The sequence below is a fragment of the Ctenopharyngodon idella genome, chromosome 15 (genome assembly GCF_019924925.1).
Source record: "Ctenopharyngodon idella isolate HZGC_01 chromosome 15, HZGC01, whole genome shotgun sequence".
Classification (NCBI taxonomy): Eukaryota; Metazoa; Chordata; class Actinopteri; order Cypriniformes; family Xenocyprididae; genus Ctenopharyngodon; species Ctenopharyngodon idella.
Window position 1 is genome coordinate 7,085,186 of NC_067234.1, and position 22,277 is coordinate 7,107,462.

The window sequence follows — 22,277 nt, forward strand, 5'->3', positions numbered from 1 at the left end:
TGCAAAGTGAAGTATTTTGTTACTTTATTAGTATTTTGAAGGTTGTTAAATTGTAACTTCTGACTGTAATGTAATGTAATGTAATGTAATAATGAAAAAAAAAAAGAAAAAGAAAGTGCTGTATGGGTCAATACTTTATGAGTGAGGACTTGGAGTGATAATGCCTGATAATAAATGATTTCATCAGTAAATTTATGTTACACATTATTATACTAGATAGCATAGCCTGCCGTTAGTTTGAAAATAATATTTTTAATAAATAAATACTAATAATTTATTTCTAATTAAATGTTCTAAATAAGTGTAATTTGTTACAATATTATTTTTGAACACATAATATGAATTTAAATGGTGGTGAGTGGGATGATGGTGAGTGGATGGTGACAAACATTCTGCGGCGATGGGTCTGCGCCACCAGGCACTAGACATCAGAGCTCACCAGTGCCGACAGCCCATGGTGGAGTCGAGGGAGGGAGGAGCCAAGGTGGTGTAACGACAGCTGGGGGACGACCGCAGGAGTCGAGAATGATGTATCCATCATCCACTGATGGAGATCCGAAGGAGAGCCGATATAGACGAGCGACATCGCTGGCACTGGAGACCAAGGCAATGCCACGGCGAGGAACATCGAAGGCAGAGCCAGAGGATCCGAGGGCTGAGGTGGAGCCGGTGTGATGGAGGACAGAGGCGATGCCAAGGGGAAGGAGGAACCCACTCCAGTCGTAGGGATGAAGGGATGGACTGCAAGTCCGTGGTGGAAGTGGTGTGACAACTGACCAAGGGGGAGCCAGCAGGATGAGAGAACCCGGTGGAGCCGCAAGTCCGAGGGTCTTCAGTGGAGCAGAAGTTGGGAGGAGCCAAGGTGGAGCCGCAGGATCCTCTTGCACTGAAGCTGCTGGTGGTAACATGACCTGCGTCTCGGCATCATAGCAGGGCTTCCACAGAGACACCGCAGGGATGTGAACATTTGGAAGCGGCTGGGCTGGAGGACTGGCTGACTCAAACACAAACAATACCGTCTGGTACAGAACAGAATGAAGGGAGGAACTTAAATACACCGTGATGATTAACTAAAAGACGAACAGCTGTGATGATTAGTGTTGGTGTCCATGGTGACTGATGAGTGGCTGGAAACTAGAACAAAGGGAACACATGTCATGAATGAAATTAAACTAACTGAACATAACTGTGACAGTCAGCAAATTGCCATTGTGACAGCTGAGCAGGCTTTATTCTCACGTTGGATGCATTAATGTCACATTTGCAAAGACTTTCCTATTTGAATTCATGATTGGTTGACTGCCAAATTAAAATATTAAACAGAACAATAAAATATCTTTATTAACCAGTTAAAGGTGTTATTAAATATGTGGTTCTGTTCCAAACGATTAAACTTCATTGCTTTTTGTTTTTGTTTATGTTTCTGTTAAAATTTTGTTATTTCGTCTGTTTTTGTTTTCGTTCCTTGAACTGGTTCAGAGCCCTGATATTCTGGCAATTGTTTATTTTAACAGTCAGATGTTACTGTAAATATGGTCTGGAAAATCTACAAATGAGTCTGGATATTTGAGTCTGGAAAAGTATGGATTTTTGAAAAGGAAAATGTGTAGGAACCCTGGGCCTTTTTGAGCTCTCTTTTGCAAAATGCTATTTGTGGCCATCTTTCCCCTTTTATATCACCTCCAACACACATGCACACACTAATAGCGCAAATTACTTCCTTATTATCTTTTTCTCATTTCACAGGAACAGTCTCTATTGTCTATTCCTTCCCTTTAGACCTTATTACCATGGTTACCCTATGGTTAGAGGCTCATTAATAAAATCACAGAGCATGGATTTTCAGTCAAATTCATCACATGGCAGGAAATGGCCTGAGATTGAAAAAGAACACAAAAATAAAGCTTATGCTGTAAACACGATTACCTGTACACATCCCTGTGTGCATTTACAGATTAGACCAAGCAAATGATTTACCTTTGTTTTGTTGTTGTTCATTAATGATGTGGCTTCGCACAGCTAAAAGCACTCAGCATCTCTTCTCACATTGTGTACTATATAAGGTGTATTTCAGACATTTAAGATCGCTGAAGACAACATTTTAGTCTGCCGCTGGTTTCCATCCACTTTCACTGTTGGCTCTTCTCTTTTTCAACCATTCTTCAAAGTTTCTCTTTTTGTGCTCTACAGAAGTATGTCGAATAGATTCAGGAACTGAGAACCAGTTATTTTTTGGAACTTATTCCAGATGTTTTCTTTTTTCTTTGTTGTGAAACAAAAACTTAACAGTGTAGTCCAATTCTCAAACCAGTGAGTCTTATGAGTTGTTGTTTATTTGTTTTTGTTTTTTAAATTAATCAAAAACATACAGTGTAACCAGTGTAATCTGATTCCTGAACTATTGATTTTAAATGAATCAAAACTGTACAGCTTGACTAGTGTAGTCCAAATGATTCTCATCTCTCATATTTTTAAATAATACAAAAAAAAACAAAAAACAGATGTAGTCTGATTCTCGAATGAATGACTCTTATGAATCTGTACTTTTTTGCAAATCCAAAACATACTGTACAGTGTGACCAGTGTGCTCTGATTCCCAAATGAATGACCCTTAAGAGCCAGTTCTTTTGAGTAAATCAGAAACATACAGTGCAACCAGTGTCTGATTCCCAAATGAACGATTCCTCTGCTAATGAACTGGCATTAATGAGCCAGTTCTTTTTAGTGAAAGAAAATATACAGCATGACTGGTGTAGTCTGATTATTCAATGAATGAAATATAGCGCAACCAGTGTTGTCTGATTCTCAAACAAATTAATCTTATGTATTAATCCCTTTTTAGTGAATCTCAAACATACAGTGCGACCGGTGCAGTCAGATTCCCGAATAAATGATTCTTTTGCCAATGAACTGGCATGAATGATCAAGTTTTTTTTTTTTTTTTTTAAATGAATCAATAACATACAAGGTGACCAGTGTAGTCTAGTTCTCCAAAAATTACTCTTATGATTCATTTGTTTTAGCATATCAGAAACATACAGTGAACTGTATATTCCCAAACAAATGATTCTTCTTCCAATGAACTGGCATGAATGCTCCAGTCCTTTTAAATGAATCATAACATAGAACCTGACTGGTGTAGTCTGATTTTTAAAAAATGACTCTTATGACTCGTTTGTTTTAAGGAATTTAAAACGTATAGTGCGACCAGTGTAGTCAGATTCCCAAACAAACGATTCTTCTGCCAGTGAACTGGCACTTTAATGAATCACTTGGAACATCTACTGACTCACTAAATCGTTATTCATCATGACATGACCAAGAATTGTTACCGTTTCATGTTGTTCCTATGGCTTTGAGCCTTACTTTCGTTTATGGGTGTTTGAGTTTATAAACCAGCATCTTTTTAGTTCAGCTGACTAATTGTCAGGTGAAAAAGTTTCCAGCAAACTTGGTGACTCTTTCAGACATGTAGCGGCACTTTAAGCAAGGTGTTATATTACAGAAGACAGGCGAGAAAGCAGAAGCATTGAAAGTAAGCACGGGTGTGTGTTTGTGGGTCTTGGCAGAGCAATGCAGTCTGGGCATTTCCACGCCTGTCCTCATCACACACCCCCGTAAAAGGCTGGCGTGTGACTAAGCGTCTCTGGACACCTGCTGTCCACAGCACAGGACACAACTGTCTCGCCTACTGCTTCAATATCTTCTCTGTCCACTCAACGCTGTTAATTACGGCCTGTCTCGCCTTTATATGGCTCCTGTTGCCCACAACAGACGTGATTCATGAATCAGGCCCTCAAAAGCCAATTTTGTTTCTCATGTCGATGGCATCATTTTAAAAACATTACGACCCTCCAAATTGTATATGCAAGCAAAAGACCATGAGGCTAAATGAAGAATCTTTGTACACTCTTCATATTGTTAGGCATGATGCGAAGTACCTAAAACCTAGTCAGAATGATCAGTTTTATAATAAAGCACTAAGCTATGAGTGGTTGTGCATAGCAGATTCAAATGTCTAAAACCTCCTTAATTTTGGTAAAAATCACTATATGAATGTTTCATCATTAAATGGTGGAAAGAGTGGCATGGTAAAAGCAAAAATAAATTAATAAATTATATTTATAATTATTTTAATGTAATGGCTGATAACTAATAATGGCCAATGTTAATATTTTTTACTACTTTGTCTAAATAAATAAAGAAAGAAAGAAAATTAAAAATGTCTACAACACTATCAACACTTAAATGAATCTTTAGCAGTCAGGTGGTACAAGTAAGAGCTCTTTAAAGGGTTAGTTCACCCAAAAATGAAAATTCTGTCATTAATTACTCACCCTCATGTCGTTCCACACCCGTAAGACCTTCTTTATCTTCGGAACACAAATTAAGATATTTTTGATCAAATCCGATGGCTCAGTGAGGCCTGCATTGACATCAAGATCATTTACACTTTCAAATGCCCAGAAAGGTACTATAAACATTTAAAACAGTACATGTGACTACAGTGGTTCAACCTTAATGTTATGAAGCAACAAGAATACTTTTTGTGTGCCAAAAAAACAAAATAACAACTTTATTCAACAATATCTGGTGAAGGGCAATTTCAAAACACTGCTTCCTGAATTTTTGAAGCTTTACACATCTTTTGTTTCGAATCAGTGGTTTGGAGCACTGCTAAAGTCACGTGAACCATTGAAATTTCGAAACACTTATGATGTAACGAATCCTTGTATACTGAAATCACGTCACTTTGGCAGTTTGAGATTGTATGATACACGCTCCGAACCACTGATTCGAAACAAATGATTCATAAAGCTTAGAAGCTTCATGAAGCAGTGTTGTGAAATCGCCCTTCACTAGATATTGTTGAATAAAGTCTTTTATTTTGTTTTTTTTGGCACACAAAAAGTATTCTTGTCGCTTCATAACATTAAGGTTGAACCACTGTAGTCACATGAACTGCTTTAAATATATCTTTAGTACCTTTCTGGGCGTTTGAAAGTGTAAATTAACTTGCTGTCAATGCAGGCCTCACTGAGACATCGGATTTTATCAAAAATATCTTAATTTGTGTTCCGAAGACAAACGAAGGTCTTACGGGTGTGGAACGACATGAGGGTGAGTAATTAATGACAGAATTTTCATTTTTGGGTGAACTAACCCTTTAAGATGTTTACATTCATTATTTATTATTGTAATGTTATGTTTTTGAGACATGAGGTAATTTAATGTCTTCTCTAGTGGTGCTTTGCAGACTCTGCTCTGGCTGTCTGTGTTCATGTGTTTTGAAGGAGGCGTGGGTTTGGACAGCACTCTGAAGGCTGGGTGGGAATGCTTTCAAAGCTAGCTTGCTATTGCTAGCCTTTCTGAAATTGCCTACCGTACCTTTAACCAGCAAAAAGGTCCATGTTCTATTGTCAGTAGCGTAGCAATGTTTGAAGCATAGTTGGTGAACGTGGGAAATTTGCATAAAATTTAACCTGTTGCAAAATCTGCATAATGAAATGTTTCACCCTTATGCAAAGTTCCCGATTGTGTGGATTCCTCTTAAAATAACTGGATTTTGCCTGCCAAATTTTTTTCTCATAAATGTAACCACATCTTAACAGTATTGTTTATAGTGATTAATTATAATTCATATAATGTTCAGTCTATGTGCGTTTACAAGTTTCTGAAAATTGGCTATTTTATAACGACTTAAAACATGTCTCATCCATTCAAATTTTAGAATCTACTGCTATCATAATCTGTACAAGTGTGTGAACATAAAGGTACATTAGCTTGATCTGCTGCATTCTGAAATGTGTCAGAACTCAATTCATAATGCAATACCAAGGATGTGTTGTTGCTGTACAATTGCATTGTACAATAGATGGTCAGATTGACATTTGGGATACGTTGTGTTCTTTTCTTAGCCATATATTTGTTCGTTTTCTCTCCTATTCATAAAAAAAAAACAAAAAAAAACAAACAAAAAAAAAACACCTATTCAACAGTCACAAAGCAGCTACGAATTGGGTTGAAATGTGAAATCTCTCACTTGGTGTGTTTTCAAGCTCTCCTGTTGCACCTATTCCTTCTCTTTGTTTGTGTTATATCTGTGCCACAGGTTGTGTCAGTTCACAGAGCTGAAGGGGAAGTAGTTGTGTATCCTTCACTCATGTTTTGCTGTGTTCTCCCTCGTAGGGTCCCTTGGCCAACCTCCCTGGCATGGACAGCACATCCTTAAAAACAGCAATGGTGAGGCCTGTTTTTTTTTCTTTCTTTATTAAAGTGCCCCTATTATGCTATTTTAAAGGTTTCTTATTTTGTTTTGGAAGTTTCCTACTAGTTTTACAGGCATCCAAGGTCAAAAAACACTTAAAGTGTAACTTCGCCGATTTTCAACCCACTTTGTATTGTTACAATGTCGGTAGTATATATAAATGAACAATGTTTACTTGTTTTCCATGTTACTTGGACTGAGAAATTCATGTGTATTCGTCAGCAAAAGTCCACCTGGTCACAGAAAACATGTTTGACACGTGTGAAAAAGTATATCATACTTTGTCTACTCTTTAAACAGCATTATGGTTAAAATTGAACACTATGGCAACATCTTTCTTACTTGTACGCGACAGCATTTTGCTTCAGGGGTAACTGAAGGAATAGCAGTCTCTTTCAGTTTTTCCCTTCTGTTTGACCTAAAACTGTTCTCATGGTCATCCAGTTTGAAATGTTGACTACAAACACAGAGGTTTTTCAGATTTCACATTGCGGCATTCTCTCCATATTTATGATTCTTTGCAGTCTTTAGGCCATGTCCACCAAAGCGTGCTGAAGACGCCTATCTGAGCACTTGAGAGCACTTCGGCAGCACAGCATTTTTTTTTCCTTTTTTTTTTTTTTTTTTTTTTCCAGTTGAGACGCTTTGCTTGCTATGATACGGAATATCCGCGGAAGTGTTACTAGTATCTCATTTCACAGATAGTTTGTTTCTGTACTGTTTCTATATAAAAATGTCGTTACAATATAAAGTATTTGCTCTGGCTCTTGTTTTAAATTATTTTTTTCCGTTATTATGCTTGTTTTCATCTGTTGACATTGTACAAGCAGAATGTGGCGGTTGGTCGGTGTTATATTTGTCCCGCCCCTCCTCCACTCTGATTGGACGGCTGGCCAAAAAGTGACAGTGATGAGCGCAGCGTTTTACTCAAAGTTGAACATTCTTTAGCTTGAGGCAACTGGTAAAAAACGCTGAGTGCTCAGCGCCTGAGTGTGAAAAAGATGCTTCAGTGCCTTGTTACGCTCCTGGCATACAATTCAACAATTGAAAAAGTACGCTAGCCACTGGAAATAAAATGCTTTGATCCTGAACGCTGGATCCTTTACCGGAAACCAACAGTAACTCACTCCCACTAAACATTTATTCTTTGAATTCTTGCACCGGGAACAATACAAGTCAACACCATTATGACTAAAAGTTTGCTAAGAAGTATTTCCTACCAAAAGCAAGGCGGTATTTCACTCTGGTAAGCATATCCATAGCAGAGTAGTGGGAGTGGCCTTGGATGGCAACATGCCCAGTGCATTATGGGTGTTGAAATTTTCCTACCTATTCGGCAAAAGGGAAGACAACAGCCTTTTTTCTGTTTTCTCTAGTTAGGTAGCACAGATTTTAAAAAAAAATAATAATAAATCACCTCTCTACTGCATAGGCAGCGAAGTTTTATTGAAAGCCCATTTTTCCAGCAGTGAAGTACCCCTTTAAATTGTCTCATAATATACATTGCTGCATAACCTCTTTTCTGAAATAGCGATCTGAAATAGCGATACTAATGATTAATCAATGAATTGACACACAGTATCTCATAAAAGTGAGTACACCCCTCACATTTCAGCAACCATTGTAGTATCTTCTCAAGGGGCAATACTGTAGAAATGAAACTTGGATATATTTTAGAGTAGTCAATGTGCTGCTTGTATAATAGTATAGATTTACTGTCCTCTAAAAATAACTCAACATACAGCCATTATTGTCAAAATAGCTGGCAACAAAAGTGAGTACACCCTAAGTGATAACTGATGTACGTCGTTTAACCATGCAAAGCCACATGTCCTATTCATCATGTTCATGTTTTTGTCTGCTTGACAGGACCATACAAATTTGTTTATCTTGTATTAGAGCAGTTTAAAATTGGTGCTTTGAGTACAATCCTCTCATACTGACCACTGGATGTTCAACATGGCACCTCATGGCAAAGAACTCGCTGAGGATTTGAGAATTAGAATTGTTGCTCTCCACAAAGTTGGCCTAGGCTATAAGAAGATTGGTAACACCCTGAAACTGAGTTACAGTACAGTGGCCAGGGTCATACAGGGGTTTTCCAAGACGGGTTCCACTCGGAACAGGCCTCGCAAGGGTTGATCAAAAAAGTTGAGTCCTCGTTCTGTGCATCAGGTGCAGAAGCTGGCTTCAAAAAACAGATGCATGAGTGCTGCCAGCATTGCCTTAGAGGTTGCAGAAGCGGAAGTTCAGCTTGTCAGTGCTCAGACCATACGCCGCAAACTGCAACAAGTCAGTTTGCATGGCCGTTGTCCCAGAAGGAAGCCTCTTCTGAAACTGGCTCACAAGAAAGCCCGCAAACAGTTTGCTGAAGACAACCTGTCCAAGAGTATGAATTACTGGATCCATGTCCTGTGGTCTGATGAGACTAAGATAAACTTGTTTGGCTCAGATGGTGTCCAGCGTGTGTCGACGCCCTGGTGAGGAGTACCAAAAAAACTGTCTTGCCTACAGTTAAGCATGGTGGTGGTAGCATCATGGTCTGGGGCTGCATGAGTGCTGCTGGTACTGGGGAGCTGCGCTTCATTCAAGGGAACATGGATTCCAACATGTACTGTGACATTCTGAAGCAGAACATGATGCCCTCCCTTCAGAAACTGGGCCAAATGGCATGAAAATGACCCCAAACACACCGCCAAGATGACAACTGCCTTGCTGAGGAAGCTGAAGTTGAAGGTGATGGAGTGGCCAAGTATGTCCCCAGACCTGAACCCTATTGAGCACCGGTGGGGCATCCTCAAGCGGAAGGTGGAGAAGTGCCATGTGTCTAACATCCAGCAGCTCCGTGATGTCATTATGGAAGAGTGGAAGAGGATCCCAGCAACAAGCTGTGCAGCACTGGTGAATTCCATGCCTAGAAGGATTAAGGCAGTTCTAGATAACAATGGTGCTCACACAAAATATTGACACTTTGGACACAGTTTTGACATGTTCACTTAGGGTGTACTCACATTTGTTGCCAGTTATTTAGACAATAATGGCTATATGTTGACTTATTTTTAGAGGACAGTAAATCTATACTGATATACAAGCTGCACATTGACTACTCTAAAGTATATCCAATTTTCATTTCTATAGTATTGTCCCTTGAGAATATATAATAAAATGGTTGCTGAAATGTGAGGGGTGTATTCACTTTTGTGAGATACTGTAGCTCCTCTTCTCTTCTATCGAAATCCTCCAACATTTTTCTTAAACTTCCTGTATTAGACTTCTAATTTGTGATGTGTGTTGTTTTGCTCTATCCTCTTCACTTCCGTGTTCGTCAGTTCTCACCTAAGATCACGCTATACCTACGTCATATGTCGGGTCAGAGGTCACCCTTCCACCGGAACTTGACTCTCTCAAGATTATGCTTACGCCCGTGGCCAGAAGCCAGTGATTATAGTTTGTTTTAAATATGGATGTTTTTTTTTTTTTAAGAAAGCCTGTTGCTTTGCTTCAGAAGGCATTTATTAACCCACTGGAGTCGTAAGAATTTCTTTTATGATGGATGGGCTTTTTGGAGCTTCAAAACCTGGGGCTCTATTCAATGCCATTACAAAGCAATAAAGATCGATTAATCGAGCCAGGATATTATTTAATATAGCTTCGATTGTGTTCAACTGAAAGAAGAAAGTCATATACAGCTAGGATGGCTTGAGGGGGAGTAAATTATGGGATAATTTTTAAAATTTTTGTGTTAACTATTCCTTTAAGGTTAACAATTAATCAATTCGATTATTTATGTAAATTCACCTAGTCTGAAACGTTTCGATCAAGGATTTAGTTTCTCCAAATCCCTCCTTTTCAAGAGTCTACTCTGCTCTGATTGGTCAGATGGCCCAGTCTATTGTGATTGGTTGACTGCTTACAGTAGGAGTGTAAATCGGACGGTTCGTCTCGATATTTTCCGATACCTCAAAAAGTTCTGCGATACAATTACGATACGATTCGATCCAGGGGTATTTTGATCAATATTTCGATATTATGATATTATGTGCCTATTTTACACAACCAGTTAAATTTGTATTAACTAACAACTGCAACCAAAATATACAGGTGCTGGTCATATAATTAGAATATCATCAAAAAGTTGATTTATTTCACTAATTCCATTCAAAAAGTGAAACTTGTATATTATATTCATTCATTACACACAGACTGATATATTTCAAATGTTTATTTCTTTTAATTTTGATGATTATAACTGACAACTAAGGAAAATCCCAAATTCGGTATCTCAGAAAATTAGAATATTACTTAAGACCAATACAAAGAAAGGATTTTTAGAAATCTTGGCCAACTGAAAAGTATGAACATGAAAAGTATGAGCATGTACAGCACTCAATACTTAGTTGGGGCTCCTTTTGCCTGAATTACTGCAGCAATGCGGCGTGGCATGGAGTCGATCAGTCTGTGGCACTGCTCAGGTGTTATAAGAGCCCAGGTTGCTCTGATAGTGGCCTTCAGGTCTTCTGCATTGTTGGGTCTGGCATATCGCATCTTCCTCTTCACAATACCCCATAGATTTTCTATGGGGTTAAGGTCAGGCAAGTTTGCTGGCCAATTAAGAACAGGGATACCATGGTCCTTAAACCAGGTACTGGTAGCTTTGGCACTGTGTGCAGGTGCCAAGTCCTGTTGGAAAATGAAATCTGCATCTCCATTAAGTTGGTCAGCAGCAGGAAGCATGAAGTGCTCTAAAACTTCCTGGTATACGGCTGCGTTGACCTTGGACCTCAGAAAACACAGTGGACCAACACCAGCAGATGACATGGCACCCCAAACCATCACTGACTGTGGAAACTTTACACTGGACCTCAAGCAACGTGGATTGTGTGCCTCTCCTCTCTTCCTCCAGACTCTGGGACCCTGATTTCCAAAGGAAATGCAAAATTTACTTTCATCAGAGAACATAACTTTGGACCACTCAGCAGCAGTCCAGTCCTTTTTGTCTTTAGCCCAGGCGAGACGCTTCTGACGCTGTCTGTTGTTCGAGAGTGGCTTGACACAAGGAATGCGACAGCTGAAACCCATGTCTTGCATACGTCTGTGTGTAGTGGTTCTTGAAGCACTGACTCCAGCTGCAGTCCACTCTTTGTGAATCTCCCCCACATTTTTGAATGGGTTTTGTTTCACAATCCTCTCCAGGGTACGGTTATCCCTATTGCTTGTACACTTTTTTTCTACCACATCTTTTCCTTCCCTTCGCCTCTCTATTAATGTGCTTGGACACAGAGCTCTGTGAACAGCCAGCCTCTTTTGCAATGACCTTTTGTGTCTTGCCCTCCTTGTGCAAGGTGTCAATGGTCATCTTTTGTACAACTGTCAAGTCAGCAGTCTTCCCCATGATTGTGTAGCCTACAGAACTAGACTGAGAGACCATTTAAAGGCCTTTGCAGGTGTTTTGAGTTAATTAGCTGATTAGAGCGTGGCACCAGGTGTCTTCAATATTGAACCTTTTCACAATATTCTAATTTTCTGAGATACTGAATTTGGGATTTTCTCTAGTTGTCAGTTATAATCATCAAAAATTAAAAGAAATAAACATTTGAAATATATCAGTCTGTGTGTAATGAATGAATATAATATACAAGTTTCACTTTTTGAATGGAATTAGTGAAATAAATCAACTTTTTGATGATATTCTAATTATATGACCAGCACCTGTATAACATAAATAATTATTTAAAAATTTCACATCCTGTTTGGAACATCCACAAATAAAAAATTCACACAGTATTCTAATATCAGGCTTATGACATGGCAGCAGTCAAGAAAGTAATTTTAGGCTTCTGTGCTAAAATGTGTAATGTCAAAAAACTGAAGACCTTATGTAGCCCCGCCCCTTTTCAGCGCTGCGCTCGTTGTCTTTTGACTTCCGGCTTGTATTTCCACAGCGATCTTCTGTATTTATGAAAGAACTGCTCATTTTAAAATCTTCCCGGTCTACTGACATTTGTTGAGACATCTGCTTTAAACATAACAATGCTCATGATAACGTTCATTAACTCTACAACAGGTAAATCCACTTCACCAGCTAATTATTCTTCAACAGCGATGCCATAAATATACACAAAAATGCCCTCAGTGTAAATATCACAAATATGCAGATTTATACATGTCAAAGCTGGAATATTCTGAAAGGATATTGCTTCAGACTAAATTCATATTTACACCAAAAAAATTTAAAAAAAAAAATCCTATTTTTTCCAGACAAGCAACTGTTTTACTCAGACAAGTGAATGACCGATTTACTTGTCCGAAGGGCGAGCACATGACAAGGCTTAATGTCGAGCCCTGCATGTAGTCTTAATGGGCCGCATTTCAGTCACCATTTCATACTGTCTGACAACAAAACAGAAAAATATATAGATGCAACAATTTTATTGGGAATTTGGCTGTATTAAAATACATTATGTGAGCACAAAGAGATTTGTTAAGACATCTGCTTTAAACATAACAATGCTCATGATAACGTTCATTAACTCTACAACAGGTAAATCCACTTCACCAGCTAATTATTCTTCAACAGCGATGCCATAAATATACACAGCTACCGCAAAAACGGAAGTTCAAAGACAATATTTTAAAGATGGTGGCGCGCTTGTTTCTCTGGTAAATAAGGTCTATATATTGTGTATATATTGTATATAAAATTAAAAGACATTTCTTTTAAATGTATAGCGCAGCTTTTTAAACAACAGCATATTATAGGTAGAACAGAAAAAGATAGGCTATTAATATTCTTTCATTGTGCAAAAGTATTATAAAGGCTCCAATACAGTGCGGCACAAAGCACGAATGCGCATCCCGCGTGCAGAATGATGCGCTTGAAGCAACAGAGTCATAGCGCGCAGCGCTCCTTCGCAGCAGTTTATTCATGAGCATTTTCTTTTAACAGTTTTACATTTCAGTTAGTGTCTGTGAAGAACGATTCATAGCGCTCTATTCTTCAGTGTTGTGATCTAACGGACACTGTTTGAGATTTGCGCGCTGCTTTTTTGCAAGGCTTTAAACACGAGCAAATTATAAACTTTCGTAAAGATTCAGCTCTGGTCCGATTGGGACAGTGACAGATCCATCTACTGTCCCGAGCGTCTTTCACAAGTTCTGAAAGGTAGTTTAAACCAGAATGCACGAGTTGGCGATAATGCATAGACTGACATTGTGTGAAAATGTGGAGAGTGTTAAAACAAAGGTGCCTCTATAAATAGCCCACAGGTATCGATTTTTTACGCGATGCATCGTATCGTTAGACATTAGATCGATGTATCGATCTATGTTGATGTATTGTTACACCCCTAGCTTACAGCGTGTGTTGGAAACCAAACCAAATATATAGTTTTAGGCTTTCTCAACACATGATACAGTGATACGAGTGTAACAATGGCGCTGGTTTTACTGTATCAATTCGAGCCTGAGTCCCTCATTCTTTTGTGTGCTGCAAAGTGCTGCAAAGTAGATTTGCTTTCGCAGTGGAGAAAAAAGTGTCTTCTCAACATGTTGACAGCACAAACCAAATTCTTCCAGGCCTCAGATACAACTACAATGTTTGAGGGTGGGCCAAAGTAGACTTTGTTCACATTCATGCAAATTTTCGAGCAGGAAGTAAGAATGAAATTACTAATGACTCATTTCAGGCAGTTCAAAATCTTTTTTTTTTTTTTTTTTTTTTTGGGAGACAATAACTCCATTTAAAAAGCATTAAAAGTCATTAAATGGATTTTGCGAAAATTAAGGCCTTAAATGGCATTAAAAGCATTAAATTTGATTCCTACAGGCATTACATTTTTTAGATAATTTTGAAGAAAAAAAATTAATACCAGTTTATTTTGAATATAGCCTTCATAATTAATAACTGATTTGCTGTCGCAAAATATGTACATTGGTGTGATACACACGCGGAACCAGTTTGGTAATTGCCTCCGGCCGGTGCAAAATTGCCGTAACGCCGTTTTTGATAGCGGATTGCCGGCTTGGACCTGGAGACCGAAGGCTGCATCAGTGTTGCCAACTTAGTGATTTTTTTTCCCAAGAAATCGCATTGTGACAAATATAGCGACTTGTTGAAACCTTATCTATCTTCCGAGACCCTCGGTACTGCCGCACGAGCGCGAGATCTTGCTTTCCTGCCGCAGGCGCACCTCTCTCTGCGTCTGTTCTGTTCAGTGAGTGACTGAGAGTAGCAGCGCATTCAGTTGAGGATGTCGGAGAACAAATAAAGTAGATACTATTGCTTCTAACCTGAGTGAACATTTTACATGTACAGCCAAAATCACAGCAAATGTCTTTATCTTATGTGTATGGTGATTTTGTCAGACAAAATTACCTCGTCTCGATTACAAATCAGGATTATAATGTCAGAGCTCGACACAGTTAGTCCAGGATAAGTGGATTTTTTGAAGGAGCAAGTGAAAGAGAATTTTACTTGCCCGGTCGGACAAGGAGCCTGATTAAATCGTCAATTTAAAAAAAAAAAAAAAACTTTTGGGAATCACCAAAACGCAAAAATTACAGATTTGATTATATTTAGTGTAAGTGGCGATCGATAGTGGATAATAATAGGCTGTATAATGGACTGAAGGTTACAAGGTTGCTCGCGCAGCCTTGTTTTCATTAGCCTACTGAATGATTCAGCGTTTTGAACGAATCGGTTGAGTCAAGCATCCCAATATGCATACTATCTGCCCTAAATAGTATTGAATATTACTAATGTCACATACTATTTAGGATGGATAGACTGCACATTGAGACGCAGGCAATGACTCATTAATAAACAACTGCCTCATTCTTGAATGAATCAGCCATTGAAATGAATCGTTTGAATGAATGACTCAATGACTCACTTATTAAGACGGTTACTTGCCTCCACCTACTGGTGGTTTAGTTTAATTTTTAAAAATATCATTTCTTATCATTTCCATCATTTCTTGAATTTTCAAAAATTGATTTTTTTTAATTATTTTTTATTATTTATTTTTTTTATTTGTAAATGATTTAATATGATTGCTAACAGCCTTTAGTGTCTTATTCTAATTGAATTTATTGAACACATTTAAGAATTTAAAAATAAAAGATGAATCCTACATTTTACATGAATCATACAGGATTGGGTGGGGGGAAAGGTAAAAAAAAAAAAATGCCCTCAGTGTAAATATCACAAATATGCAGATTTATACATGTCAAAGCTGGAATATTCTGAAAGGATATTGCTTCAGAATAAATTCATATTTACACCAAAAAATTAAAAAAAAAAATCCTATTTTTTCCAGACAAGCAACTGTTTTACTCAGACAAGTGAATGACCGATTTACTTGTCCGAAGGGCGAGCACATGACAAGGCTTAATGTCGAGCCCTGCATGTAGTCTTAATGGGCCGCATTTCAGTCACCATTTCATACTGTCTGACAACAAAACAGAAAAATATATAGATGCAACAATTTTATTGGGAATTTGGCTGTATTAAAATACATTATGTGAGCACAAAGAGATAGCAGCAGAGAGGCAAACAAATGTAAAGGGCTGATACTTGGTAGAATGCGAATGCAACTTAATGACATAATAAATATTGTAATTGCCATATGACGTCATCTGTTGACATTTAGCGACATATATATATATATATATATATATATATATATATATATATATATATATATATATATGACATTAAAATTTAAAAAATTGGCATTAAAAAGCATTAAATTAGATTTGATGAATCCTGTAGAAACCCTGTTGAAACTTTGCAGACCTTTTACATTCACAAACAGCTATATTACACACTACATAGATTCATGTTTCCAGACATATTTTGTGATTTTTAATCCAGTCTGAATCGAAAATGTCTTTTTCTCGCACAACCTGCAGAACAAATTACTAAATAGTTTTTACTAATGGATCATTAGTATTCATCATTAGGATTCAGACACTTTTTTAGGTGAAATAACAGACGTCCTTTGTTAATAATTGTAAATTAACAAATCAAATCTTGTCCAAATAGTGCTACCTAATGGTTTTAAAGGTGCAGTCACATTTGCAAAATTTCAGCAACATTTAAAAGATAGGTAGGCAATGTTTTTCATGAATGTTTTTTCTTTCCATTCCTGTTTTGTCTAACGGTGTGTTCTTTGTTTTACTCACAGGTTCAGTTTGACCGTTATTTGGCATCTCCTGATACACTTGTGATGCCGCAACTCAACTTCCTGCTCAGTGCTGCTATCAAGTACGAGTCAGCTTGCATTTACTGTATCACACACATTTCGTCTATAATACAGCCATTTGCCAAGAACATGAAGCCTTGCATTTCAAAACATTACAATTACAGATTACCTTTTATATACAAGGAGTTGAAGAGCATTTAAAAATGACAAGTTTACCAAAAAATGAAACTTTTGTGACTCTTTTTTTTCTGACCCTCATGTCAATCCAAACCTGTATGAGTTTCTTTCTTCTGTTTAACACAAAAGAAGATATTTTAAAGAATGTTGGTATCCAGACAGTTGACGGTAGCCATTGACTTCCATAGTAAAAAAATAAATAAAAATACAATGGAAGTCAATGGCTACCTGTGTGGTTACCAACATTTTTTTTAAATATCTTTTGTGTTCAACAGAAAGAAACTCATACAGGTTTGGAACAACGTGACGGTGAGTAAATGATGACAACGGTTTTCATTATGAGGTGAACTTTCCCCTCAAGGGCAATGGAAATTAATTTTTTTTTTTTTTTTTTTTTTTTAACACTGTATTCTCTTAAAATTCCCAAAAATGTTTGAACACAAAAAATGTGCGTTATTTATTGACAATTTCAGATTATTTCTAGTGTAGAATATGACCCCTTTAAATGTTGTGCTTTTGTAAAACATCCCATTTTTAATTTATTTCAATTTTAAGTTTAGCTACTCTATTCTTATTACTCAATCACATCCCACCTAAACAAATAAGGTTTTGGTTCATAAAATATATCTGTTCGTCAAGGAATTAATGAAGCGGTCAAGAGCATGACAGGTTTCTGGTGCGTTTGTCATGATTCTTGTTTCCCCCTCTTCTTTGCAGTTGGTGCTTTTAGCATCAGCACATCAGTGCGATGTTGCTATTTGAGCGGTAGAGAGGCGCACACATTGAGTCACATTGTTACTGGGAAATGTAACAGGCTTGAGGAGCACTCACTGTCCCTCAGGTTAATGTTCTCTATTAATGGAGATGGACTCGTGCACGGGCTTGGCACAGCTAATTAGCTCCTGGTCCATTTCTCTCTCTCTGGCTATCTCTCCCACACATAAACAAGCTGCACGTGACTCAACTCTGCGTGAGATACAAAGACAAGTTAAATGGAGATGGATCCATACGCACACACAGATTTTGTTCTGTTTACTTCACGTTAAAGGGATAAGTTCAACCAAATCTTAAAATGTTGCCATCATTTAATCAGCCTTGTGTCTGTTCAAACCTTAATGACTTTCTTTTCTCTGTGAGGGAGAAGTTTTTGCTGGAAACCCTTGACATCCACTCATGCTTTCCTGTCCGATTCATATAGGAATTGTTTTATGGACTGAATCTTTTTAGTGAATTGTTTGATCCGATTCTTAAAACTGTTCTGAATGATTTGTTCACAAATCTGACTATCTGTCTATCTATCTGTCTGTCTGTCTGTCTAATTGTCTATCCGTCTGTTTAACATTTATGCGTTTAGCAATTCGCTTTTATCTAAAGCAACTTAAAAATAGAGGAACAAAAGCAATTTGTCATAGAGTCAGCAATATTCGTAATGTACAATGCCAGGTTTATTGTATAGCTAGATTACAAAGCAAGCTAGAGCAGAGGAGAAATGCAGAGAAGAAAAAAATTTGGATTTTTATTTTCTTTTTATTTAATTTTATTTTTTGGTATATGCTTGTAAGTTAATTGGTTTAAATGTGTGGGGTGGTTAAGTGGTTGTGGAAAAGGTGATTTATGATACGTTTATGGTGCTTTTAGGGTGAGTAAATGACAACAAATTTTTATTTTCGGTTGAACTGTTCCTTTAAGGCCAAGCATTGATCTGAGTTGATATTTATATATGAGATGATGGTTTACATGCATGTAAATTGCGCAGTTACCTTCAAGATTGCCATATGTGCAAATGTGTAGCTGCACTGGTAGAAGTACATCTGTAGAGGGCAGTGTTAGTCCTGAACTGAACCCAGATCAGTGCCTTGTGAAGCTCTACTGTCTTTGCTCACTCGACCAGCAATATTCTTACCAGTTTATGTAGTTTTCAATTAGAGCCGATTCATGTGTGATGTGTTTCCAAGAACCTAGATCAACAAAAGTACCCTCAAAACCAAAACAGCACCAAGTTATGGCTACCAAAGTGTTCCTAGAGGCATTTATCTATGGTGTTGTTTTGAATCACTTGGTTTGTTCAGTAACACAATGTAAAATGTGGTTGTCAGATTAACCTTGACTGGTTTATTTGCCAATCATATATGGTAATCAGTTTTTAATTGCTACCCGTTTTATTATTTGAGGAGCACTTTACATTGTAGTGTCTAACATGATACATGAAAGTTAATAAATTTCAATAGCACCTAGTTTTTTACATTTTCTAAAGATATTGTGAACAGTTTCTCTATCTGTCTATCTATCTATCTATCGATCTGTCTGTCTGTCTGTCTGTCATTTTGTTTGTCTGTCTGTTTGTCTATCATTTTATGTCTCAATCATTTTATCTCTGTCTGCCTGTAATTTTGTCTGTCTGTCTATCTGTCTGTCTGCTCTGTCTGTCTGTCTGCCTGTCTGTCATTGTATCTGTCTGTCTGTTTGTCTGTCATTTTACCTGTCTGTCTGTCATTTTATCTATCTGTCTGTCTATCTATCATGTTATCTGTCTGTCTATCAATCTGTCTGTCGTTTATCTATCTACCTGCCTGTCTGTCTGTCTGTCATTTTATCTGTTTGTTTGTCTGTGTCTGTCTCTGTATTTATGTATGTCTGTCTGTTGTTTTATCTATCTGTCGTTTTATCTGTCTGTCTGACTGTCTGTCTCTGTCGTTTTATCTGTCTGTCTGTCTATCTGTCTGTCTGTCTGTCTGTCTATCATGTTATCTCTGTCTATCTGTCTGTCGTTTATCTATCTATCTATCTATCTATCTATCTATCTATCTGTCTGTCTGTCTGCCTGTCTGCCTGTCTGCCTGTCTGTCTGTCTGTTTGTTTGTCTATCATTTTATCTATCTGTCTATCTGTCTGTCTGTCTATCTCTGTCTGTCATTTTACCTGTCTGTCTGTCATGTTATCTGTCTGTCTTTCTGTCTGTTGTTTATCTATCTATCTGTCTGTCTATCTGTGTCTGTCGTTTTATCTGTCTGTCTGTCTGCCATTACATCTGTTTGTCTATTTGTATGTCTGTCTGTCATCTTATGTCTGTCTGTCATCATTTTATGTCTGTCTGTTGTTTTATCTATCTATCTATCTGTCTGTCTGTCGTTTTATCTATCTGTCTGTCATTTTATCTATCTGTCTGTCTGCCATTATGTATGTATGTCTGTCTGTTGTTTTATCTATCTGTCTGTCGTTTTATCTGTCTGTGTATCTGTCTGTTTCTATATATATATATCTATCTGCGGTTGCAAGAAAAAGTATGTGAACCACTTGCAGAATTTGTGAAAATGTGAAAAAGTTTAACAAAATAAGAGAGATCATTCAAAATGCATGTTATTTTTCATTTAGTACTGTCCTGAGTAAGATATTTTACATAAAAGATGTTTACATATAATCCATAAGACAAAAAAATAGCTGAATTAATTAAAATTACCCCATTCAAAAGTTTGTGAACCATTGATTCTTAATACGGTGTGTGGTTACCTGAATGATCTACGACTGTTTTTTTTTTTTTGCTTTGTGATGGTTGTTCATGAGTCCCTTGTTTGTTCTGAGCAGTTAAACTGAGCTCTGTTCTTCAGAAAAATCCTCCAGGTCCTGCAGATTCTTCAGTTTTTGAGGATTTTTTTTTTGCATATTTGAACCCTTTACAGCAGTGACTGAATGATTTTGAGATCCATCTTTTCACACTGAGGACAGCTGAGGGACTCAAACACAGCTAATAAAAAAGGTTCAAACATTCACTGATGCTCCAGAAGGAAACACAATGCATTAAGAGCCGTGGGTGAAAACTTTTTGAATTTGAAGATCAAGGTAAATTGTACTTAATTTGTCTTCTGGGAAACATGCAAGTATCTTCTGTTGCTTCCGAAGGGCAGTACTAAATGAAGAAAATTGATATTTAAACAAAATAAGAAAAATTTGTACATCTTCATCCTGTTCAAAAGTTTTCACCCCCTGACTCTTAATGCATCGTGTTTCCTTCTGGAGCATCAGTGAATGTTTGAACCTTTTTTATTAGTTGTGTTTGAGTCCCTCAGTTGTCCTCACTGTGAAAAGGTGGATCTCAAAATCATTCAGTCACTGCTGTAAAGGGTTCAAATATGCAAAAAATCCTTGAAAACTAAAGAATCTGCAGGACCTGGAGGATTTTTCTGAAGAACAGAGCTCAGTTTAACTGCTCAGAACAAACAAGGGACTCATGAACAACCATCACAAAACAGTCGTAGATCATCCAGGTAACCACACACAGTATTAAGAATCAATGGTTCACAAACTTTTGAACTGGGTAATTTTAATAAATTCTATTTTTTTGTCTTGTTGATTATATGTAAACATCTTTTATGTAAAATATCTTACTCAGGATAGTACTAATTAAAAATAACATGCATTTTGTATGATCTCTCTTATTATAAACCAATTATCACATTTTCACAAATTCTGCAAGTGGTTCACATACTTTTTCTTGCAACTGTATCTATCTATCTGTCTGTCTGGTTAAATTGTATAGAAAAAAATATACATTTTAATCACATTAAATTCACTGTTCATATTATTAATTAAAAAGTCAAAAAAGTCAGCATGGTGACATGGGTATTGTGATGTAAAATGTAACCATTGTTTAATGTGTTAACTTATATTGAATGTGTAAATTTAGCATATAATATTCAGAAACATTCTCTCTCTCTTTCTCTCTCAGGGAGCAGATCTTCAAACAGTCCACAGAGCTGGTGTGTCGTGCGTATGGAGAGGTGTATAAAGCTGTCACCAACCCTACAAACGCCTATAAAGACGCTGAGTCTGTCCTGCACAGATCTCCACAGCAGGTACAAACCCTGCTGTCCTGAAATGTGCCACACACACTACAAATTGTAACAAGCCAGGATGTGATACTCAACACACTCAGTTTTCCTGGACTGGCCACAAGACCATGTACTTGTCAGGTGATGGGAGGGGTTTCTCACTGCGTAATAATAGTTATGTGAAACAAAGACACTCCAATGACAGCGAGCGTACAGAAACATATCTGTCTGGATTTCTCACACGTTGCTCTGTGGACGCTGCTATGTGCCAGAGGAGAGAAGAGGAGAGGACAGCTCACACTGAGAAAAAAATATTTATTTTTCCTCCCCACGTGAATGGAGATCCCCACTAGCAGGCCTGGGGAAGCAAACTACAGACCATTCCACTGCTACACACATATTCACATGCACTCAAATATAAGTATAGTCATTGCATTACATACACAGGGGCTTTTTTCATTCACCACCACAGAGGTCTGATGTGACTCAGCGTCGGTCTGTAATCAGAAACAGTTCTGTCTTCTCTTTAAATCATATTTTTTCCTAAACTGGATTAAAATACTCAAAAGTTCACAGGCTTATGTGTGTCCATTTTTATCTATCTATCTATCTATTTATCTGTCTGTCTGTCTTTTCTATTCTGTCTGTCTATCTTGTTTGTCTGTCTGTCTTATCTGTGTGTTTGTCTTTCTGTCTGTCATCTATCTATCTATCTATCCTTTCTTCTCTTTTAAATCACATTGTTTTCTAAACAACATTAAAATACACTCAAAAGTTCACAGGCTTGTGTGTCTCACACAC

At 37.4% G+C, this 22,277-nt stretch overlaps 1 protein-coding gene across 1 annotated transcript in view; it reads left to right on the plus strand.

Moving 5' to 3' along the window:
* Window positions 1–22,047, plus strand: part of cog6 (component of oligomeric golgi complex 6) — a 67,705-nt gene extending 45,658 nt beyond the window's left edge. The window contains exons 17-19 of the mRNA XM_051863905.1: window positions 6,190–6,243; window positions 16,456–16,535; window positions 21,374–22,047. Of these exons, the coding sequence (XP_051719865.1) occupies window positions 6,190–6,243; window positions 16,456–16,535; window positions 21,374–21,521 (282 nt within the window). The 3' untranslated portion in view covers window positions 21,522–22,047. The remainder of the gene's footprint in view (window positions 1–6,189; window positions 6,244–16,455; window positions 16,536–21,373) is intronic.
* Window positions 22,048–22,277: the final 230 nt, after the last annotated feature.